The sequence below is a fragment of the Sturnira hondurensis genome, unplaced genomic scaffold, assembly GCF_014824575.4.
Source record: "Sturnira hondurensis isolate 20B ecotype Veracruz unplaced genomic scaffold, ASM1482457v3 Scaffold0004474, whole genome shotgun sequence".
NCBI lineage: Eukaryota > Metazoa > Chordata > Mammalia > Chiroptera > Phyllostomidae > Sturnira > Sturnira hondurensis.
The window spans coordinates 16394002-16418138 of record NW_028077105.1 but is presented as its reverse complement, the minus strand read 5'-3'; the positions used below and the strand labels follow the sequence as shown (position 1 = coordinate 16418138).

At 37.7% G+C, this 24137-nt stretch overlaps 1 protein-coding gene across 2 annotated transcripts in view; it reads right to left on the bottom strand.

The window, feature by feature from the left end:
• MAN1A1 (mannosidase alpha class 1A member 1) overlaps positions 1 to 24137 on the bottom strand; it is a 152371-nt gene that overhangs the window by 84255 nt on the left and 43979 nt on the right. For both annotated transcript variants that reach the window (XM_037045844.1, XM_037045845.1), the window contains exons 3-5: positions 19442 to 19538; positions 17138 to 17253; positions 10159 to 10239 (exon numbers count right to left, since the gene is read on the bottom strand). In XM_037045844.1, the coding sequence (XP_036901739.1) occupies positions 10159 to 10239; positions 17138 to 17253; positions 19442 to 19538 (294 nt within the window). The remainder of the gene's footprint in view (positions 1 to 10158; positions 10240 to 17137; positions 17254 to 19441; positions 19539 to 24137) is intronic.

Sequence of the window (24137 nt, the reverse complement as noted above, 5' to 3'; positions counted from 1 at the left end):
CATGGTGCCCTTCTCAAGGACACCACAATATGAATGAAAAATACATAGGAATATTCCCAGAAAAACACAACTTCTGTTCAACACACACACACAAATCCGGTACTCTAAATCCACAGCAGTATGATTCAGGCGGCAGAAATGATTTGAAGTATCAGTTTTAACAGATACTGTGAATTATGAAATGACTCAAGGTTAATCTAAATACAAACATATTACCTCATTTCTTTCATTAGGCTTCTGTAAAATGAGAAGTGACTGGCCTCGGGAACACAAGGCAAAAGGAGAAAGTGGTTAAAGGAAGAGCCTAGGTCCTTATGGTCTGGTCAACACAGGAGGGTGCTGCCAAAGAGCAAGGACTGGCCCCGACACCAGCCCACTGCAGTGGTGTGGCAGGCATTCCTGTTTCACAGGGTAGTTTGTGTAGCCTGTCCATCAACTTTTTATTGTTTGACCTTTGGTAGGTTAGGGGAGAAGCTTAGAGTAGAAGATATTTCTCAGAGAAGCAGAACTTTGTAGAGAAAAGTTAGTGAAAATGTGTATTCCTATCTGAAGGCACGAGACTCAACTTATTTCCTTGGTTGCAAAGGCTGGAAGCTTTTTCCTAGCTGTTGCCAACTGTTTCCACTCGGGGGAACCTTGGAAGTTCCTCTGTTCTCACAAATTCCTGCGTTCTGCTACTGCTGGGAGTTGAGAAGGCCATCTGTAGTTTAAGTGGCCACTCTGTGGCAGTCATTAACACTACTCACTAAATTGTGCTCTTGGGCATATGGTGCTAATGACAACACTTTAAGTTACAATCGCCATGTGACTTGGTCTGGCCACTCAGATACGACCTTTCTGATAGAGGTATTAAAAGCCAATGTGATTCTCTGGGTTCTCTTTTGCCACTTCCCCTCCCCTAACCTCCTAAGTCCGGCCTTGGAAAAATGACCAGATGGCAATTGCTCCAGCAGTACGGGGTCTGCAGGGAGGGTGACGAGAAAGAGCTGTGAGCGAACCATACAGGGGTGGGTGGCACATGTAGTGTGCATGTTGTCCTCAAAGACTTGAGATTTTGAGGTTGCTACTTCATCATAACCTAGGTCTATTCTTTTTTAAAACAATTATTTAATTATTTTTCAAGTACAGTTTTCTGTCTATTACTCCCATCCCATCCCACTTCATCATAACCTAGGTCTATTCTTATGGATGTGAATTTGCAGTCAGCTTACTAAGAGTAAGATACTATGCTAAACTAAACAAGTTACAAATATCTAAGAAACAAGTTATTTTTTGACTTTCTCTTTTCTTTAGGCACCAACCACTCCTGTTTGGTCTACCATGTCCATCACCCAGATGTGGAGTTGGACCAGCTTCTGTCATTTATACATTAGCATGAGTAAGTTTGGAAGCTGGAATTAATGGCAAACTGTAGAAAAGCTATCAAGAATTGTTGAGATAAAGTTCTTATGGCTGATAAAATGTGTTTTTGAAAATAATTAAATTACAGAATAAAGATTAATGACATGGAGGAACATATAGCAAGCCTGAGTTTAGGAGTAGGTAGGATTTCTGTAATTCACTCTGGGACAATAAGTGTAAATAGTTTCACTTGACTTCAATGCATATTGTTTTAGAATCAATTTCATATGCTCTAGATCTTTTTAAGGTACGGTTTAAACTTTCAATAATAATCAGATATTCAATATGAGACAGTTGTAACTCATTAACAATGGTAATTTAAGTATAAGTATAAGCAAAAATACCATTCTCTAGTATCATGCTTTACTAAATTAAACCTTTTAAATGAAAATATTAGCCCTGGCTGGTGTAGCTCAGTGGATTGAGCACAGGCCTGCGAACCACACAATTGCAGTTCGATTCCCAGTCAGGGCACATGCCTGGTTTGCAGGCTGGTTCCCTGCAGGCCAACTCCCAGCAGAGGACGCAGGAGAGGCAACCAGACATTGATGTTTCTCGCCCTCTCTCCTTCCCCTCTAAAGATAAATAAATAAAAATAAAAAAAAGAAAATATTAGCTATTCATTATATCATATTCTTTTCTTTCATAAAAATTGAATAATGAATACAAAACAGTAAATTAATGAAGTCTGTATAAGGACCAAAACCTTTAAGAAACTATGAAGATAAACACATTAGTACATATTAACATAAGAAAACAATCATAAACACTTAACAAATATGATTAAAATTGTTCCTTCCTAAGAAATTAGCATAAATATGTCAATAAATAGTTAAGAAAATTTCAGCTGGATAGACTCCGCCAATTAAAGCAAACATATGCTATTGAAACCCTTTCATGTTTAGCTTTTCTAATTTCTTCTTAGGTTTGAAATTTTAAAAATGTTCTAACTAATGGCTAATTCTATTTAAAAGGTCTACAATAAATGACCTACAGTATTAACTAATGATTGTAATTTAGATATAGCCTCTAGCTCACTGGTTTTCATACTCTCTCTCTTTAGAGAACCAGTAAAAAGGAAGATGTCTGTGGGGCTTGCGGGAGGGGGCGGAGCGGGCCAGAGGTGCAGGGGCTTATACAGCAGGTTAGAGACTGGGCATATTTTCAGTCAACTTATTACATTCTCTCCTTCCCAATAATCTACCTTAAACCTTCAGGGCCAGTTACTTCTTTATGTTACCAATGTATAGATTGTACTTTTAAAATTATCAGAAAAATTTTCTGTTGGAGTTCACAGGAAACCTAACAGAGGGTTAGTCAACAAACACTATTTTTTTAGGGCTATGCATACAGTGTTAAACAAAGGGATATAAAAACAGCAGAAACTTAATCCTTCACTTTGAGTTGTACAAATTCTATTGGGGAAAGGGGGTGAGGAAGTAGGAAGACTCACAAACCCATAAACAAGGAAGTGTATTAATTAGCAGCACATGCAGAAACCACAGGGAAGTGCTTGACTCCCCCAGGGAAGAGTAGCGAGAGGGACTTGAGTGGTGCAGTCAGGGAGGGCTTCACAGAGTTGGTCAGAGGTGGAAGGAATAGGGGGAAAGCCACCTCTAGGCAGAGGAACTGAGCATACACAAAGCACACCAATGTGCTTAGAATATTTTTTTTGGAGGGGGAAGCCTACTGTGGTTAGAGAGGAAGGTGTGTAAAGAGAGCAATGAAGGAAATCAGGAACAGTAAGCTGAGGTCAGATTTACAAAGGCTTTTAAGGCCAAATGAAAAAATCAACTTGTAAGGCCATCAAGACTGGTGGAGGTTTAGAGAAGGGCTGTGTGACACGATTTCGTTTTTATTTAGTGTTAAAGTGGAGAGCTGACTGAAGAGGTAAGAGGCTGAAAATATAAAGGTCCGTTCAGATGGACATCTTAAAGTCTGTCTTCTGCCTGCTTACTATCCTGTCATACCAAAAGTAAAACTAAAATCACAACGTTTTTTTCCCTTACAGGTCTGCTTAAGTTTCTCGGTGTGGGTTTATGAGTTACGTTTCATCACTAAAAGATAAGCTCCACAGAGCAGAAGTTGAGGGGATTTTATTCTCAGTTACAGCTCAAGGCAAAGAACAGTGTCCAGCACATGGCAGGAATGCAACCGACATCTACTGAAGAGACACAGGACTTCTCCTGGGTTGTGACTATGTCTGTGGACACACCTGTCACGGCTTTATCTGTGTCACTGCCCAATCTGACTACCACCATTTCAATACATCTCTTTGCCCCAGTGGTTGCAATGCAAACACACAACGGTGAGTCTTCCCGCTGAGAGGGCCACCCAGACTTGCCCTTGTCAAATGCCTCCATTGCTTAACACAGTGATTTTCAACATTTTTCATCTCATGGCACACAGAAATGAATCACCAAAATTTGGCTGCACAACAAAAAATATGTTTTTATTGATCTGACCAAAAAAATGAGGTATAATTTTGATTCATCCACACCAGGCAGCTATTGTGTTGGGTGTTGTCATTTTTCATATGCAAATCTAAGGGAAAAGAGGTCAGCACCCCTAAGTAGTCAAGTATTGCACGTTTTAACAATTTCTGTGGCACACCAGAGTGCTGCAGCACGAGTTGAAAATCGCTGGCTTAACAGATGAATAATGTAGTTCTTCCTGTTATTGAGTTCTTTTCCAGAAAATTATTCTCAGTAAGAATGTTAATGAGGGGAAGAAGAAAAAGCTTTGTAGTACGTCCAGCTATTATCTCATTTTACAATCTATTTATGTCCTTATTTTTCTTTCTTTTTTCTAATTAATAAAATATAGACTTAATCATATAATAATTTTTTCATGATGCAGATGTTTAGAACTATGTATTCCTCTAAGTACAACTTTGGCTGCTCTCCACAAAATTTAAGGTGATGCCTATACTTCAGTGGTTTGTTAGGTTGTCTATTTTAATATTACCCAGAGGTGAACACAAGTAGGTTCACAGTGGTGAGTCTTCCTCCTTTCTCACCCCCTTTACCCCAATAGAATTTGTACAACTCAAAACTAAGGATTAAAACATGGGTAATAAATTGACTATAATAATCATAGCCTGCATATCTCTTTTCCATACAAACAACTATAAACTTACTTTTTTCCACCCCTATATATTCATTCCACAATCTAGTTTTTATTTGAGATTATTTTAAAATTTTTAATGTGATTATTTCACCATTTTAAATATGCATATTAAATATTTCCAATGTTATATTTTGACTGGGGGCATTGTATACATATATATTTTACTGAAAAACTCTTATTGTCTATAGCATATAGTATATATTGGTCAAGAATTTAATTACCTACCTTTTTCAATTTTGTTGTGTCATTATTTCTAGCCTTCCTTTTATTTAAATTGCTCAAATCTGTTATTTCTTTTTTTTTTAAGATTTTATTTATTTATTAGAAGGAGGGAAAGGGAGGGAGAAAGAACAGGAGAAAAACCCTGATGTCTGAGAGAAACATCCATTGCTTGCACACCCCCGGCCAGGACCTGGTGAGCAACCCAAGCATGTGGCCTGACTGAAAATCCAACCAATGACCTTTTGCTCTGTGGAATGATGGACGCCCATCCCACTGAGCTCTTTGGTCAGGGCAATTATTTCTTCATCGTAAAAATTTACTATATTATCTTTTGATCTTGGAATACTGTCATCATTTTTTTTAATTTGTCATTTTTTCCAGTTATGCCCTCTGTTGATATCTCTGCTTTCTGTATTCAAATCTTTATTAAAGATCATAATTAAACTCCCTATCATATGTCTGAGAGTGCAGGAAAATGTTTTACAAGTTTAGGTAGGATTTGGGCAAGAGGTACTAATGTATTTCTAGTGGATCCAATGAAATTGTTGGATTTTTCTAGTTTATTCCAGAGAGTTCTATGTACACAGGTAATATTATATGTGAGTTATGTTATGCTATCAAGTTTTACTGTTCACAAAAATAGTAAAACCAAATTACTATTAGTTCTCTCCCCCTTCTTTCTTTTGGTTGTGAGGAAACCTAAAGACAAGTATGGACCAAAAGCCTAGTTGCTGTACCAACTGTTTGCTAATATTTCCTGTGACTTTAGTATTCTCCAAATTTATTCTCTTTTTCACAATTCTGTGTATATTATGCACTTTCTGTGAGTCACTTTAATTTCTTTGCAAAAACTGGCAGGAGAAGGATGGTCTGGGAGGTGACTTTTTCTCTGTAGTGGACTATTTCAAACACCGAGTTTAAAACACATCCCCATCAATGCATCCTAATTTTCTAAGGGATTTATAAACACTTTTATGATCAACACTACAAAAACTCTACCATCAATGTCCAGGCCCCTAAACACCCCAAATCCAAATCCTATTACAAGAAAAACAATAGATCTTTCCAGCACTAAATTTAATCTTATTTCTCTCTTTCCCATTCCACAATCCCACCCTCTCCTTACATGCTTTCCCCTTGATATTCTTAAACTTGGTGGTATCAGCTACGTCTCTTTCTCAGTAACTCCTTCAGCAGTCTTTGGTGCTGGTGCGTGGAGCAGACTTCTTCTAGTGAACTCGGGGAAAAAATCCTTTTGTTGCCTTCCAAATGAAGGCTACCTTGGCAGAGTAAGTTGACTTAATGTAAGAACCCATTATGTGTGTTTCCCCAGTCCTGTATCAGATGTTCTCATTACCTTTTCTATTTGAAAGCTAGTTCTTCAGTTTTTTTAGTGTCCAGGAGTTGGCCTTTTGTTCTAGTTCACACACTTAAAAACATGCTACTTAAAATATTTCCTTTGAGGGTTAAATATCTTGTTAGATCTAAATGTTCCCCTTAAATTAGCAGAATAAAGTAGTTTTTCAAAAACTTCAGACAAGTTTTTTGAAGCATTTCATTAAGTTACCAATTTCCATAAGTTTCTCTGTTTTTGCTGACAACCTTATTCTTCCACAGTAGACTTACATCTTTTTTTCCTTTGTTTTAGTTTGTGGCTCCCAAACATTTGTTTTCCCCACCTTTCCAACAGGGCATCACTTTGCTGTTCAGGAGTTATTTATATTTCCTTATCCTTGGCCCTCACAGGCTACTGAATTCAAAGCCTCTGGAAGACTGCATCTATCATACCCTTCTCTCTTCCATTCCCCAAGGTTCCCAAGGGGCCGCATATAACCATAACCGCCAAGTGACCTTTCTTCCGGGACTTGGATATAGTCAAGGATATAAAAAATAGTGCATGTTTATTAATTCTAAGATGTCCCAGAGAGATTGTCAAGCCAGAGACACCCTCTGTGGCAGCTTGAGAGTGTTAGTTCTGACCTGTTCTTCAGCCTTCTTTCTGATTCTGTGGCATCACTGTGTCCTGTTGAATTCACTTTCTGTGCAATATAGCCATTGGTTTCTGCTCTAAAACAATAATATGTGGGATATTCATATGTGCTATTTCTACACGTATTATCTTCTCTTGCAATGTCTTATTTTACATTAGCCAATTTTCAATATCATTTTTTTGCTTTGGTTCTCTTATTCTACTCACAATGGTGTTTTCCAAAACCTGTTCTGGGAAACAATATTTATAACTCATTGTTAGAAGATGTTACATTAAAAAAAGGAGGGGAATTATAGCTAAGGAAGCATGGAAAACACAGAGACTGATAAAAATTAATTCACTTGGTTTTCTGTACATTGTGAATGTCTAAGAAAGAATACAGGATGTAGCTTTTTCTGACTTATTTTTAGTATGAATACAGACAGATTTATCCGGTCATGTCTAAAGAAACTGATGATCTGCAGAAAGTACTTTGGATAAAGATATTTCAGGTGCTGCTATTTACTGTCTCCAATGAGGACTTTAAATTCCCTTGAGCTTATAATAGAGCAATGCCATTTCTTTTATTTATCTTTAATACTGATTATTCCTATTTAGTATTCATCTTGCCTCTATCCTGTTTGTAGTGCGTGTGGTTGTTTGCATTTCTTATACAGACTTTAAAAATCTTGTGGCTTTACTCCCCACCCACCTCCCAATGGCAGTACAAGACATTTTTACTGAGCTACGGTGTTTGAAGCTTCTGAATATGTCCTAGAAATCAAAGTTTACTAAAGGTATTTAGTGTTTCCATTGTTCCTTTTATAGACATAGAGTTCCACTGGCATTCCTGATTGTTGTTCAGTGTTTCTGCTTATAATTTTCCTGGAGCATGTAACACAAGTCAGTGGTACTTCCTCTTCTATTTTTGCAATATAAGTTCAAGATTTTTGAGCTTGTATCAATGGGGGACTATACACTTCTGATGATAATTTATAAGATGTTCTCAAAATACTCCTGAGCCTCAGTGATGAAATTACAATGTTAAATTATGGTAATTTAAGTAGCTCCTCTATGAGATAATTTAGGAAGATACATTTTCTTAGGTTATCATAGTAAATACTTCGATCTTCATAAAGTGTGTGGTGTAGAACTTTATCAACAATCTGCAATCAACTTATTCATAATTGGGGTGTGTTGTTCTTTTTATCAAATGAATGCTCAGGTTTTTTCCTTTTCATATAGAGACATACCTCAAGCATAGGCTTGGAGTAAAATAATTTTTTCTAGTTACATTCCTGATAGCTAATGCCCCTGAGTGCACTGGTCAGTGAGAAGTGACTATCAGTGATGAGGGAAGTGGAAGAAGCAGGAAGAGATACTGAAATAGTTTAGAACTAGTCACTTTTCACCTGCAGTCCCACTTTAGAAAGTATTTATTGACTGATTGTAGTTACATGATTCAAAATATAAGAATACCAAAAACAACCCAACTGCTCAATGTTCAGGGAATAGTTAGGCAAAAACTATATTAAGAAGATAATTATTATGGACTAAAATTAAAATGTGTGCTATAAAAATAAAAAGGATATATAAAAGAAAATATATTACTTTTTATAATAAAACTGAGGTATAGGAAATCTAAATATAATAAAAAGCAATGTTTCCACAGGGATAAGAACCAGGCAAATATACAAAACAGATAATAGTTTTCAACGGAGGTATTCTTTTTCTTCCTTTGTTTCCTAAGGCTAGCTAAGCACTGTCTAGAATTTAAAAAGTACCCTTCCAACATCACAGATAAGTGATTTTGTCTATAGGCAAACTATAGTATCTGTGGGTATTATATTTATATAAGTATGTAAATACTTATATGTCAATAATAAGCATAAACAAATACATGTGTACAAACTTAAAACACTGTTATGAGAAAAGTATCCTAATTGAACAGGATGTCTATTCAGAAGAATTACATGTGCTTGTTTCTCTTTGTACGCTTGATGGACCTATTTGAGCCCAGACAGAGAAGGATGCATGCAGTCTTTATTTTCCCCAAATTGTCTCACCTCCACGTAAAATGATGAAGAAAGTTAAAACAAAGGTCATCCTCAATGTGCCACATGGAAACCAGTAACACCCAGGCTCTGCATACTCTCAAGTGTTCAAAAGCAGAAATTTGTTAACCAAAATAACACCAGCAAATTTTAAGTACTGTTTTTTAAAAGTATGGATTCCCTGGCTTAAAGCTTAGAACACTCTAAACCAAACTGAACAAATGAAATTATTTGGGCCTGGAAAAAGAGAAGTATAATGTCCTAGAGGGTGCCTTCTCTTTAACCCGCTGAGAAGGTGACAAAGTCTGTAAATGAGGAACAGACTTCAAGACATACACAGGACAGATAAAGGGGGATGCAGAAGCCATCTATACCACTGAAACACTCTGAGATAGAACACAATGAGAGAGAGACAATGTTAAGATTATGCAGGCTGTTTTATTACGGCTAAGAAAGTACCTGGGACAGGACCATGTTAAAGCAGCTTTTCTTTATTAAACATGTATTGCTCCGCTGAACCCCTTTGAAGGAGCATAGATATACATGAAATGCCACCCCAGGTGAGACCCACCTTCCTCTACCTAGAATGCTGAGGCTAACACACACCCGACTCACATGCAGCTGAAATACACGACTGGTTTTCCGTGATGTCAGCTCTCAACATTGTCGATATTACAGGTGTGGCCCACGCAACAACTCTTAGGGGACACTTAGGTTACTCCTTAAGTTGTCCAAAACCTTTTAAGAAAATCCATGCTCTTTATGAGAGCGATACAGAAATCTGTTTTTAAACAGAATGCAGCGAAATTAAAAATTCCTGCTTTGCTCCCAATGGCAGATGATGAATCAAGCCTCGCCCAGGAAGGGCCCCCGAGCCCTCTGCCCGGGATACTGGCAGCCAAGCCTCCTCACTGGAAGGCTGGCTGTCTCACTACAGCCCTTCAGTCGCTTAAATACTGTAATTTTTGAGTCTTGCTTGCCAAGCTTTCTTCATTTTAAAAAGTTTTTTTTTTTATCTCTAGCATACTAATGTTAAAATAATTTTTAAAGGAAAAAATTCATCCACAAGCCTGCTACTACACTAGACCTCTTCATCTTATCCATGGGCATAATTTGTAGTTATAACCACACTCTCTCCAACATAATGGAGCCAGGCTTTTTCGAAGGCATTGTTCACCATTTCCTGACAACATGTTCTGCCAAACATTGCCACTGTGCCCATTTAATTAGTACATGTTTCATGAAATTCAGTGTATGCTAGAGGCCCGTCAAAATATGAAAATTCAGTAGATATCCCTAAATATATACCACAAAAGCACATTTACCCTAAAAATGTAACTTTAAGATATTTTATAAGTACACCTATATGCCACTTTTTATTACCTCTTCTCCAGACAGATAGTAGGCTGAGAGTAGTCCGCCAACAAAGCGAATATTAACTTCAAAAACAGAAACTTCAGCATTCTGCAGAAACAAAACAAAGGGGGTTTATACATAAATGGCAACATATAACTGAGGAAAAAACATTGTGATAAAGTGCACTAAATCTTTAAATTTTGTTCAAGTCATACACGCTTACCCAGAGAGATTTATATGCAGAAGGGAAAAATCCTGTCGAAGTATACAGGTAAAGTCATTATGACTCATAAGAGAACAATTACAAACTATTTATGTTATTTCTTCCCTCTAACAACAGCAGATACAATGCTCAGTACTTTCTATTTGTGCAGATGCGTTATGGCCAGGGCATTCTGTTTTTCTACGCTCTGTTCTCCTTTTATTTGTTTACTTTTTCTTCCTGAAAGGCCATTTAGACTCATACTTGGGTCTAAGAATTTGGTTTCAGTGCTGGTTCCCAACTTCTGCCTGCAGCCTGGAATGGTCACACCCGAGAAGAAATTTTGTCTTTCGTGAAGGAGATGGTGATCATGATGTACGCTGCCGAAACATTTCATGTTATGCAGAAAGAGCTGCTGAAACAGCTCTTGTGTATATCAGTAATAGCTTGATTTTATTATTATTTACAACATGCCATATCTTGTGCTAATCTCTTTACTATGTCTTTTAATCCTTACACCAACCCTATAAAATATTACTATCTTTATGCCCATTTCACAAATGGAAAGCCTGAGATTTATCATGGTTACTGTGATTTTTTAAGGTCAGACAACTAGTAAGTAGCTGAATCAGCATTTGAACTTAAGTTCAAACTAGAATTTGAACCTAATTCTAGGTCCAGGGCTCTGCTACCTGAACTCCAATATCACCTCCTGTGATAACAGACCAAGTCTCTTTGTCACGGGTCATACAATTGTGGCAATAATTGGTAACCACTGCCAATACTTTTATTGAGTTACAACATATGACCATTAAGGGCATTGTTCCTGCATTCCTTCACTAGATAATTTAGTACAGCTAACCTATGACAAATGTAAGGCACACCTCAAGTTCTAATTATCTTTTTTTCACGTTCTTTGGGCCTACTCACTAATTGTTCATTTCTGCCTAATACTGAATCTCCAAATCATGGGGCTGAATAGAATATCATAATATTTGGAGTAAATATTCAGCAGATAAACTTAGTCAAAATCATCTGAGACTTTTTAAAATTCCCTTTAACAAACATTTATTAACCAACTTCTATGTGGCAAGTACTGTCCTAGGTTTTAGGGACTTGGCAATAAGGACTGACAAGCTCCGCAGACGGCTAGAGTATGCACTGTAGTGGGAGAAAACAGTTACAGGAAAAAAAGGAAATATATCTTCATTCAGTTTTCACATGATCTCTCTAAAAAGACATAAGGATCTAACAATTGAAGCTAAGTAACTGCTTAAGTGAAATTTTTTTTTTCAAAATATTCCCTGCAAAAAATTATGAAAGCTACTTAGGAGGCAGAAATACTGGGCTGGAGTTATGGAAAAGTATTAAAATACTCTTTGGTGAGTGTTTCATAATTTGAAATATGCACTAGTATAATGTAATTAAAATCATTCTATATAACTATAATTTATCCCTGAGGTATATCACTCTCAATGAGTTTACGATAATATTTGTAAAAGTTTTTTGTGGCAAGTTTTATTTGCCACAAAATTGCTGATAAGGAAAAGGAAAGGGAACCCATTAATTTATTTTGGATTGGGCAGCTATATTTCTTATACTTCAGGGTAACAATGTATAATAATAAAACTCTAATGAATCTAAACCCTCAAACTGTATCATTCTCAATTTGTACTTGTGTTTTTCAGTTTTTAAACCCAGAACAGTTCTCCACATTTCTGTCAACTGAAACCTGTTAAGATGATTTTATATTCTTACTTTGGCTATGGGTTCATTAGACATGTAATTTCTCTTTCTCCTATAAAAATCTTAGGTAATCAATACTTTGATATAGACATCTGATAAGAATTATTGCAAGGCAGAGGACTGAGCCATTTCAAACACCACCAGAGATATATATTGAGATACTATCTATCAATCACCTGCTGGGTACAGTTGTTCAACTAGTTATTGATCCAGCCATATAGTTTCGACCCTAAATTCTATTTATCCTGCTCCATATGTAAGATATTGAGAGGTGACCTTGCAAAGTGCCATGCTCAAGGTCAGTTGCTTTGCCTTTTGAATTTCATGGATCTAATAGTGTAATGAGCCTGTCTAAGAAGCAAATCTGGCTATTAGGGAATCCACGCTGCGTCCCAGTGATTGCTCTGTCCTTGTCTTTAACAATCTGGCTCAGGAATGTCACTTCACCATTAGCCGCACTCAACAGTCATCACAGCTTCCTTGAAAACTAGAATTACATTTGAATGCTCAACATATAATGTTTTCTCCTTTCTTTTTTTTTTTTTTCAAAGGGAAATCTAAATTATTTAGAAATGTTAACTTGAGAGCTCTTTCAACTTTCTGGGCTACAATACATTTTTGGTCAGAACACTGAAGTTTAGACATGTTAGGTCACTCTTTAAAGATCCTTAGATAAAAAGGACTAAGAAGATAACAATTCTCCCACTGTAACAGATTCCTTGATTATACTGGGGGTAGCTGACTACAAAAACACTACCCTAGACGCAGACACACTTGCAACTGAAGGCTGGTTAGAGAGCTAGTAGACTGTGAGATCCTAGGCAAGTCATGTATCCTGTGAGTCTTGGTTTCCTCATTTGTGGAAGGAACAATGCATTTTTACAAGGCACTACCTGTCTGGGATTGTAAGGCAGGGTGCACAACACCTGACACAGGTAAAGCACTCAATAGAGAGCGGCCGCCACTACTGCTGTATGGAGAAGCTCAGCCTAAACCACCTTCTGGAGAGGTTACTGGGAAGTCAGAAGCACTAGAATCATAATATTCTAAATTCTAGAATGCAAATGGATCCATCTTTGACCCTCAGTTGTTATTTCTCAATGGCTAAAATCTCTCCTTCAAAATACAGAATCCTGACCAGACCTCCTTGTGGGCTTGATATAATTTTTATGACATCTGAATTTTAAAAAGTAAATTTCTATAGTATGAAGATTCTAGGCCATTATTATAAACCTTTGGTTTCAATTCCCAAGAATAAAGTAATCTTATTCAATTTAAATGAATGTATTCCCCCTGTTCATATTCACGTATTGACTACAGATGTGAAAGCTTCCTCTAAAGGACAGATACGTTGTTCCTTTGCACCTTCAAGCCTTATGACAATCATTTAGAGTCCAACTTGTACCAGAATTCTCCTTAGTTATCCTGTGTTATACACAGGATATATCCTTAGTTACACAGCTTGAGGGATGCAACTGATTACACTAAACTGAACATAGAAGAGAACTTGTATTTTAAAAAATATGTTAATTCTACTCTGAGTGTTTGCTACTGATTCTTTGAGACTTTTTAGAGGTAATTCTCTCTGTCCTCCCTGTAATAATTCTCAGAGACTACTTATTTACTAGCTATTCTTCCAAACTCCTCGTCAACTTTCTACTCAATAATGACAAGCCTGGGTTTCTCAGCTTGTTCCCATATGTGAGATACCAGCAGCTGTCCCACCACAAACGCAGTAACAATGTTTAACAGTCACTGCTTGACTGTGGTCCGATACTAACTCTCTGTAGTAACAACTGTCTCACTACAAACCAGTGCAGTGACTGTTTAATAATAATTGCCCACTACTAACCAATGTTATAACTACGCTTTATCCTACTGAGTAACATGTTTGAGACAACACAAAACTTTTCAAAGCCACTGATTAAAGACAGGTAGCTGCCTATAAACTTTGCCTATGTTTAGGCTTAGTATACACCTTTATTTATAAAACACTTCAAAGTACGTATTTCATTAAGATTTTGAGGATTAAAAATAAGTATAGAACTCATTTTAACAAATTAGATTATAATATTAAACAGAGTAGCTTAGTGTAACATATGTCCTTGCAGTTTTTAGTTTCCTATTTAAGTAACACCATAAACCTTTTTAGATGAACAAAGTGTAAGTTCTCTGAGTCATAAAGATAGGCAAATACCTGTCTTTTCTATGTTAATAGGGTGGTTTTACCATGCAGGTCCAGAAGGGTCCTCAAATAGCAGCCTGATTTATCACTAATGACAGTCAGAGAAAGATGCTCAGTATCCTCTTAAAGCCCAAACCATCACTTTAAGCAAGCACTGATTAGCATGCAGATGGAAAATATCACATAACTTCATTCAACAGGATAGTGGACTTAGTTATGTACATCCCATTGGGATGTAGCTCTAAGAGAGACCTCGTACAAGTGCAATGGTGAGGCAAGACTCACTTCTTCAGAGCTGTGTGCCTTGGAGCTCCAGACCTTTAGTCAAGTACTCATTCAGGCACTTGACAAAATCCACAGTCACTTCTTGAGGTCAATTTATATCCTTCAGATAGAGAACCCTACAACTTATTTTCCTGTAAGGCAGGGTGGCATTCATACTAGATAAGAAAACAGCCTTGAACTTTAAAACAAAGTCACTTTTGCCACAGTTATCTGTTATCTAAAACGTATGGTGTCCTTTACAATCAAAGACACAATCCAGGTGCCTGCCAAAGATTACGGTCTCAGTGTCTTCCTTTGTCATCTGTAACACCTGGCCTCTCATACACAGATGTCACTTTACTTCAATGTAGAACAAAGCTTTTTAAGAATAATTCTAATGTAACGCTGGCTTTTACTAAGAGCTTATATAAGAAATTGTTATCTGGAGAAAACTTCTACATGGCCTATAAAATTCATAGTTTTCAATATTCCTCATGTAAGGTTCTAGGTAATCAGTACTTCCTTAAAGTGACAGTAAAGACAGGGAGCTCAGTAGTTAAGTTAGAGATGCCCAAATATGAACCTCCTGATCATTTCTCTTTATGCTAATGAACATAGGAGTCACCACAAATCCATTCTGAGAGGAGGGTAGGTAAAACCAAGTAGATCAACGGCACTTGAACTCCAGATGAATTCAAACATATAAAAATATGAAACGCTACAGCTACCCTCGCACTCTGTCAGCTTGTCTTCCACTGAGCCTGTCAGGAAGCAGGATAAGATAGCTCGGCTTCTCATTCATTTAATTAATATTTATTCAATACCAATGGAACAATGCACTTAATGAGCACTGCGATACTGAGATTACACACCTAACCTTGGAAGGCTCAAATTTTCTACACCTATTTCCCAACTCTGCCTTTCTTCTCCAGCAAAAACAGGGCCACTGAGTTAGGCAGCCCTCATGCAAATCACAGCTCTTGCTGCGTGATTCTGGGCAGACTACGCAAACACCTCTTCATCTGTAAAAACAGGGAAAATATCACCTTCCCCCGTATGGTTATCACAAAGACTAACTAAGATAGCCCACAAAAAAGAGATTACCTAATATGTCTCAGTACTCTTCAAGTAGTAATTTCCTCTTCCTGCCTTTTCAAGAAAACCAGCCATAGTTCGGTACTGGGACTATGTTTTCCCTTAGACTATCAGCTCTAGGAGGGTAAGTACATGAGCTTTAAAAGATATTTAGTAAATAATGAATGCATGAATGAATTAATGAGTGAGTAAGGAATACCCAAGGATCTGTTTTAGATTCTTTGTCCTAGGATTACTTTTAAATTAAAGCCAGAAACTCTTTCACTGGAGTGTATGTATCCTTAGACTCCGGCGCTGATCTATGTACCTCCACAGATATTTGAACTGAATACGAGGCCCCACTCGTGAAGCCCTCGCTCCTTCCGAATCGAAGTTATCAGGAAGTGTTAGAAGTGTCCACTATCTTTAATTCGGGATCTTTTCCTTGGTGTGCAATGGGTTTGAGGGTATTTGTTAAGAATAATAGTATACATACAAAAGTTTAAAAAACACTTAAAATATATATTGACAAAAGTTTATTGTTGAGCATACAGTCAACAAAGTTTGAAGCCTTATTTAAGGGACAGTGGATGCAGCTGCTGGGGGAGGCGTGTCAGGAGTTTGGCGGAGGCACCCCGTGGTATTGCTGCTCCACACCAGTTGCCTGCGGCCATGTGGCCTGTGGTCACCTTAAACTGAAACTAGGCTGCCCCTCACGCCAGAGCATGCCTGGTGGGATCGTAAGAAAATGTAGGTTCCTATATGACTCCCCAGACACCCCGCATGATAAGACCTCCCCCAGGGCCTTCCCCTCCTGTACTTTCTAGAAGAGACCAGTGGAGCTTACCAAACCCCACTTTTTGCTTCTTTGTTTGCTTGTTTGAATTGACTGATCTGGCCTTAGCCTGGAAACTCCGAAGCACTCTACCCACCCTAACAAAGGAATGTGCCCCAGGTGCTGCCTCATGGTCTGTAGGATGCCCTGACTTTCCTCTGCGGCCCCCGGGGACAAGCCTTGTACCACCTCAGGACCTGTGAGTAATAAACTTCTGTATTTTAATATCTCTTGTGGTCTTTTGTTAAACTGCAGCTTCCCATCTGGCACCCTGTGCTTCCCTCAGCAAATGTTAATTTAACAAAGTCATAACAATGCACCTTGGCTGAGTGTGAAGCCTGAGCATTAAAGCCACACAGCTGTCAGCACAGTGCAGACTGCGGTGTGGTCTGGGTAGAGCTCCGAGGCTGAGGTTTCTAATCTGTAAAGGTGTGAAAACAACGCCTGGCTCACAGGGCTCTTGTGGGACTTGAACAAGATTACTTGGCACATGCAGATTTAGATGAATATGAATTTCTTTTTTCTTACTTTTAAGTTGCCGAAAGCCCAAGGCATGTACTTGTGCAGTGCAGGAGCACAACTCAAGAACGTAGTATTCTACTGAAAGCTGCATCATCTGGTTCTGCTGGCGTACAACGCAACAATCTACCCCGGTGAACTGAGATTTAAAGACTGAATCGGACACTTCTGCTTAACTTACCACATTAAAATCAAGATTTTCCTCAACCCATGATTTTGCCTCTTCAAATTCATCTTTCATTTCCATAATAAAAAGTGTATCCAGAGCATCTACTATTGTTGCTCCTTTGATGTTACCTGAAAATACCAGAAAAAACTGTATTCAATAAATTACTTCCAACAGATACCATACATACAAATTGACCATACTTCGGAAAGAGAGAGGGTAATGCTGAATTTATTAATAAACAGTAATAGTGAACACAGTCTAAAGTTCTTCCAGTGAAAGAAAACTTAAAAACTGCACCAAAGCCAAACTAAAAATGTTCACAGGCTATAGATGGACACACTAATCTTTAAAGACTCTTCTGAGCTGTAGGAAATAAATCTCTTAGAAATTTCATTTGTGATTGCATTCTCTAGCAAGAAAAAAATAGATCTAAAAAAATAGGAGCAACATACATATTAATTCTAATGTAATTATATCAAGGTGCACCTGTATAAAACTGTTTAAATAGAATTAGCTCTAAATTTGTTTAGTGATAGCTCTAAGAAACTATGACTCCAAAACGGAATTTGACTCCCTCTTTAAAGCCCTCACTGATCCCGACCTCCGCTTCCATTCACTTAATCACTACTGACTCTGATTTATTTCCTCTCAGCTCCCTTGACTTCACATTGCTCTTGCCCTTTCTGCTTTCTATAATAATTATTTACATGCATTTCATTTAGTCTGTAAATGTCCTTAAAATCGAGAAGTCATGTCTTGTTATCTCTATATTCCACAGTAAGAGACTTAGTAGGCTTTTAAGGTTCAATAATAAATTTAAAAACCATCAATATAACATAGGACCAAATAATCTGTTTGGTTATAACAACTTTACACATAACTGATTTCTTAATGGTACAAGAAAATTTCATAGAGAAAAAAGCAAAAATGGAATTACATTTTAAAAGTTGCAGTAAACAAAGAAAAAAATAAAGGCTTCTGAGTCTGCATAAAGTTTCCAAGCTTCTCTCTTCAATTCCCATTGCTCATCACCTGTGTGAACTGGTGACCGTGTTCTCAAGACACTACTTCAGAGACATCTGAAATCACCCTAACTGCCACAACTCCAGGTTTAGGCCCTCCTCTTCCCTAAAATGTGTCACTGCAATAGACTTTCTTCCACCCTTCCCAGCTCTCCTCCCCTGTTCTTGCAATGAATGCCCTTCCCTCTACCTGAGATTCCACTGGTTCTTCAGAACTTCATATGAACATCTACGAACTGCCCACAGATTTGATAATCCAGTATTTACACCTAAGTCTCTGCAGTGCCCTATGAACTCTGCAAAGACGTGTATTGTATCTGTTAACACCAGTGCAGGCAGCAGAGCCAAACACATGGAAAGTCCTCAATGAATGGAAAGCACAGTGCGGTGACTGGGAGGACTCAGGCTGTACCCACACCTGGGTTTAAGGCCCAGCTCAGCCGGTTACTAGGTATGTAACACCTGGCACACGGCGACAGCTGTTACTGTTGTTTGTTGTATGATTTGATGATATTTGACACTTTCAGTTAAAGTATAGAAAGTAACACTTTCTATGGTGAATTTGGAAGTGTCAGAGTAAGACTTCATTCTCTTCATCTTGTTACTTACAGACTAAACAGTGAGGGTTGAAAAGGAACCCAGTGCAGGGGAAAGAATACAGGGCAGCTTTGTGACCCAAGGTATCCAACTAAGCTTTCTGTTACTTCGTGTCTTCGCCTCCAGAACAGGAATGCTATTAATACCCACAGTACCGGCCCACAGAGGGCCATGGAGGATATATGGAAGTTCACATAACTAACCTAATCTACCCTCACATTCTCATCCATGTTGTAAACAGGAGAAACCTAGAGCCAAAGCTGAGAGTCACTGAGATACAGTGAAGGTCACCACGGCTGGCTGCCTTGGCCAGCTTACTGAAAAAGACACAGCTTTCATCTGATAGGAGGGAGTTAACTTGGCCAACAAAACACTCCTCTGCTAGTTATCACCCGCATCACGCTGGGATCTAGAAATCATGATGCTGTACCCATACCCATTAGATTAGAATCTCTGGAGCTCTGTCCCAGGTACCAGTATTTTTAAGGTATGCAGGTGGTTCTAACAGGCACCAGTGCTCTGCCGGAAGGACACATTCTGCACAGTCTGTTCAGATAATTCATCGGGTGTGCAAGTGTCCTAGCCACATGGTCTGGAGGGTCACACAAATGTCTGCGCTACCCACAAGCTGAGTCAATTAAACAGAAATTACAGCCATTCATATTGTGACAAGTGACACAAAATATATTCTACTCACCAAACAAACTGCTCGAATGGCCTTCTTTTGACACAGGTTTCAGCTCATTTAATCCCCAGGCATAACGTTTATAATTATTCCAGGCATGTTTCATCATCTGAGAAGAGAGGTGGAAATGGGATTATGATTTGAATTTAAATGTTCCTGCTACAATGTAGATCATACATTAAAGACCTAAAGGTTAGAATATTAAAACTCACTGCTTTGTTAAAAAGATGATTAATTAAAATAGTAACAATGGTATGAATACCCTAGAACACATATTAATACATTTATACAGCATCTCTTATGTTTATGAATGGATATTTTTCTTTTTTGAATCCACTTAATCCTATTTAAGATACACATCATTTTCAAAAGTCAGTTTCCAGCAAGAGAAATTTAGCTTATCCCTAAAAGGATGAACCATTCTTACATTTATCTATTTCATTCTCATGACAGATTAAATCTGCAAAGACTCTATATTTAAAATTCATGCTTTTATACAAGGCTCTCTCTACTTCATCCTCACGGTATACCACAAACATCCAAGACAAATATCCAAGGTTATTGCTTTAAACACTTTGATTTATCTTGACCAAGTCTGTAGAGAGAAGTATTTTTAAATATCTGCAGGAAATTAAAAAAATGAAACTTTACAGTCATATTTAGATTTTGGAAAACTTCAGCTTATTTTAATGTAATCAGTCTTTACTAGTATACATACGTGTGCACCCCCATGCAGCTGAAGACTGACCCTGTATACTCCCAACCCAGACTCCTCGTATCAGGAAGGTTTTTAAAGTCCCAACCTCCCTGTCACCAATTAGCTGCATAATGTTTTCTTTTATAATTCTCAACAAAATTAGTTTAGCTACAAATAATGAAAACCAAATTAATTTCTCCTGGCTGATAGACAAAGTGTTGATCTACTGTGCAAGACATTAACTCTAGCAGAAAGTGAATAATTTTCAAGGGGAGAAATTGTTCTAAGAGTGTGTCAAAATAGTTGTATAACTATTGTATACAAGTTGTATACATTTAAAGAGTATATATCATTATGTGTGTATACATTTTTTAAAGGGGGACTCCCCAAGTAGAACTTATTCATGTCATTATTCCCAGTCCATTAACAACAGTAATTAAAATATGGACATAATCTAAAAATCTTTTAATACAGCTTCGTATTTTAACATCTCTTAAAAATCACATAAAGCTATAAATACTACATAAGAGTTGTTTATCATTAAAAATCTTCAGTGAGATCAATGCAATTTTATGAATAAGACAGTCTGCTGATGTCCCTAACACAATAATTAATATTTTTCATGAACCAGTATGTATATTACTTCCTACCTCACCATGTTTACTGTGCCACTAACAATGGCTCTACCCGAATGTGCACCCCCTATGCTCCATGCAGCCTTACTCACAATAGCCGAGACATGGAAACAACATAAGTGTCCACTGACAAATGACTGCATAAAGATGCGGTACATACACGCAATAAACTACTACTCAGCCATAAACAGATTAAATATTGCCATTTGTAACAACAGGGGCAGGTCTTGAGGCTATTAGGCCAACTGGAAATTAGACAGAAAAGGATGAAACCATCTGATTTCAATCATATGTGGGATATAAAACAAAAAGTACGAAAAGCAAACAAAACAGAGACAAACAAACTCATAGAGACAGACAACAGAATGATGGTTACCAGAGAGGAAGGGGGTGGGGGCGGGCAAGGTGGGAAAAGGGGGTCAATGGAATGGTAATGGAAGGAAACTGGACTTCAGATGGTGAGCACACAGATGTTGAACTGTAATGTTGTACACCTAAAATTTACATAATGCCATTACCCAATGCTACCAATAAATTTAATTTAAAAATAATTTAAAAAAATAACCCTGCACTATCTGCTGGGAACTCTGATAAATGCTCTACATTCAATATTGTACTACACAATTTTCATCACAGCCCTATGAACTGTGTTTTATTAGCATTGGTACATGCAGAAATTGAAGCTTGGAAGTTAAAATGCAAACAGCTCAACCCAAAGTCGTGACAATTCTCCACAGCTGAGGAGCCAGGGTTCACCCCAGTGCGGCCTGATCCTGAAGCCCATGCCGTCACCCAACACAGCGCCTCGTCTCCCTTTCATACCAGTGGGCGCCAGAGTCTCCCTTTGAGACTGTTGATCTGAATAAAACGCATATGAGGTAGTGTTTTTAAGATTTTCTCCTTGTAAGTTAATTTTATTGGAAAGTATCAGAGATCTGAGGGTAAAATAACCTAATTTATAATCCCAACAATGCCACTGATTGGTCACAATCACGGATGAGTCTCAGGTTTTGTAAGACTCTTTTTACCTGAAACACTGGAATTACAATTCCTCAGAGCGTGTATACGGAAGGATTACATGAAGGCGGCCTGGATGTCGGACGGGCCCTGGCACCCTGCTGGGCCCATGGCAGGTAATCACATGTTTATCAACTTTTAACCTTAGGCTGAAACCACTTAAATTCCCATCACAGAAACAGAAACCAATGAGCCTACAGGAAAACTAGGTACGTTAAATCCACAAAATTACCTTGAGATTACACCTGTGTTTAATTTGGTTTTGCTCTTAAATGTATGATATTTGATAAACTTTCTGTTCCTGTAAATTTCCAAAAATACTTTATAAATTCAAGAGCCTTTGGAATATACCTGACCAGGTCTGAATGGAAGCCGGTGTCATTCAATGACGCCAAGAGAACGTAAATCTCTCCCATGGAAGACTGCCACTCCGTCAAAAGCTATCATTTACAAAATGTGCCACTATCACAGAAGCTACTTGAGTAACCTCCACAGTACACCCTGTGGTATATATTAACTCTTCTTATCTTTTCTTTCCCCAAGGGAAAATCTGACACTAATTGCTTAGCTTTTTACATTTCAAAGTTTCTGTGACGTGTTTCTCAAAATGGGTTCCTCGTCTCGTGGGATTTCTATGAGTTAAAGAAAATGAAAACAAGATGGTCAAAATGCCCTAAATGGAGCATCGAGAGTGGCTTCTCCAGGAATGTAGTTTCAGTGACTGGTGACCTGAAAATGCTTTACCATGGTAAGCCCAACACAAGACACTGGGTGTGCGCACACACGCACACAATATCAGCCAGATTGAATTTACAAGTCATATATAAAATCAGCTTTTCAACTCAGGTTTACGACTTGCACTGATATCTGAAAACATCAAAACGCTACTAGCTTCTAATTTCACGTTATTAAACTGCTAACCAGCTAAGGGACCATGGGGATGCAGGCATTTAACCTCTCCGCACTCTGCATGCTTGCGAGCTGGTAGGACACGAAGGTCACTTCTAAAATTCAACTGCCAATGCAGAAGTCCGTGAATAGGATTAATCCTCTCTCTTCACAGGTTCCTTAATTTTGTTTTGTAGTCTTTCATCAATTTAATTAGGGCTGTACAGCTTGACATCCCCAGAAGGATTAAAACAGGCCTAAGCTTGATGTTGACTGGGACTTCACATGCAATACTGAAATGCTCACGAGAGAAGATAAATTGAAAGTAAGCCAAAATTTTAATTTCTGGCTTACTTTCCTGAATATTTATATTTGCGTTGGTGAAAGGTATAGCTAAGCAAACTATGAGTGGAAACAAATAAGAGAAAATAGTTTGAAAAATTTCATAATACCAATCCATTATTTTTACCCAGAGAAGTTAGAATTAAGGCATAGACTATTTAAAAAATAGCATCACTTCCCCTTGACTCTGTGCTTATAGAGAATTCTTTGATTAGCATTTTCTTATCCTTTGGCATCAGGGCCGAGTAATTATGTAATGCCATTTATTGAGGGTCAGCTAAATTATAAATAATAATATGCTAAAGGACTAGAAGGCAAATGTACATTACTCTACCATTCTATTATAATATAATAGATAATGTATGGAAGCTTAACATTCTTCTTACATACTCGTCAATGTTTATATATATGTAAGAGAACAAAGAGAAAAGTGATTAAATATTTTGCTGTTGTACCTAACAGTTTGTTTTCGATTTTATGGCCTGACCTAGTCAAGGACATGGCAAACCATGAATAAAGAAAAATATTTTTAGCCCTGGCTGGTTTGGCTCAGTGGATTGAGCACTGGCCTGAGAACCAAAGGGTTGCTGGTTTGGTTCATAGGTCAGCACTCAGTCCACTGAGCCACACCAGCCAGGGCAAAGGGTTGCTGGTTTGATTCCCAGTCAGGACACATGCTCAGGTTGTGGGTCAGGTCCCTAGTAGAGGGCACCTGAGAGGCAACCACACTGCTGTTTCTTTCCCTGTTTCTCCCCCACTTACCCTAAGAAAATCAATAAATAAAATTTTGAAAAAAAAGAAAAATTTGCCTAAATTTTTCAAGGTATGTGTTAATTTAATAAATTACATTTTCATTGCTAGAAACTAGCCTTAGCAATTATTTTTTACTGGTCAATGCTTTAATCATATGACCTTAAGTTATTTATAATAGTCACATTAAAAATCTTTTTGAAAATGCCACTTTTTGCCAAGCAGGTCACAATATGACCTAGTAATTCCACTTCTGGGTATTTATCCAAAGAAAATGAAAATGCTAGTTCAAAGAGACATATACACCCATATGTTCATTGCCATGCTATTCACAATAGCCAAGATATTGAAATAACCTAAGTGTCAACTGACAGAGGAA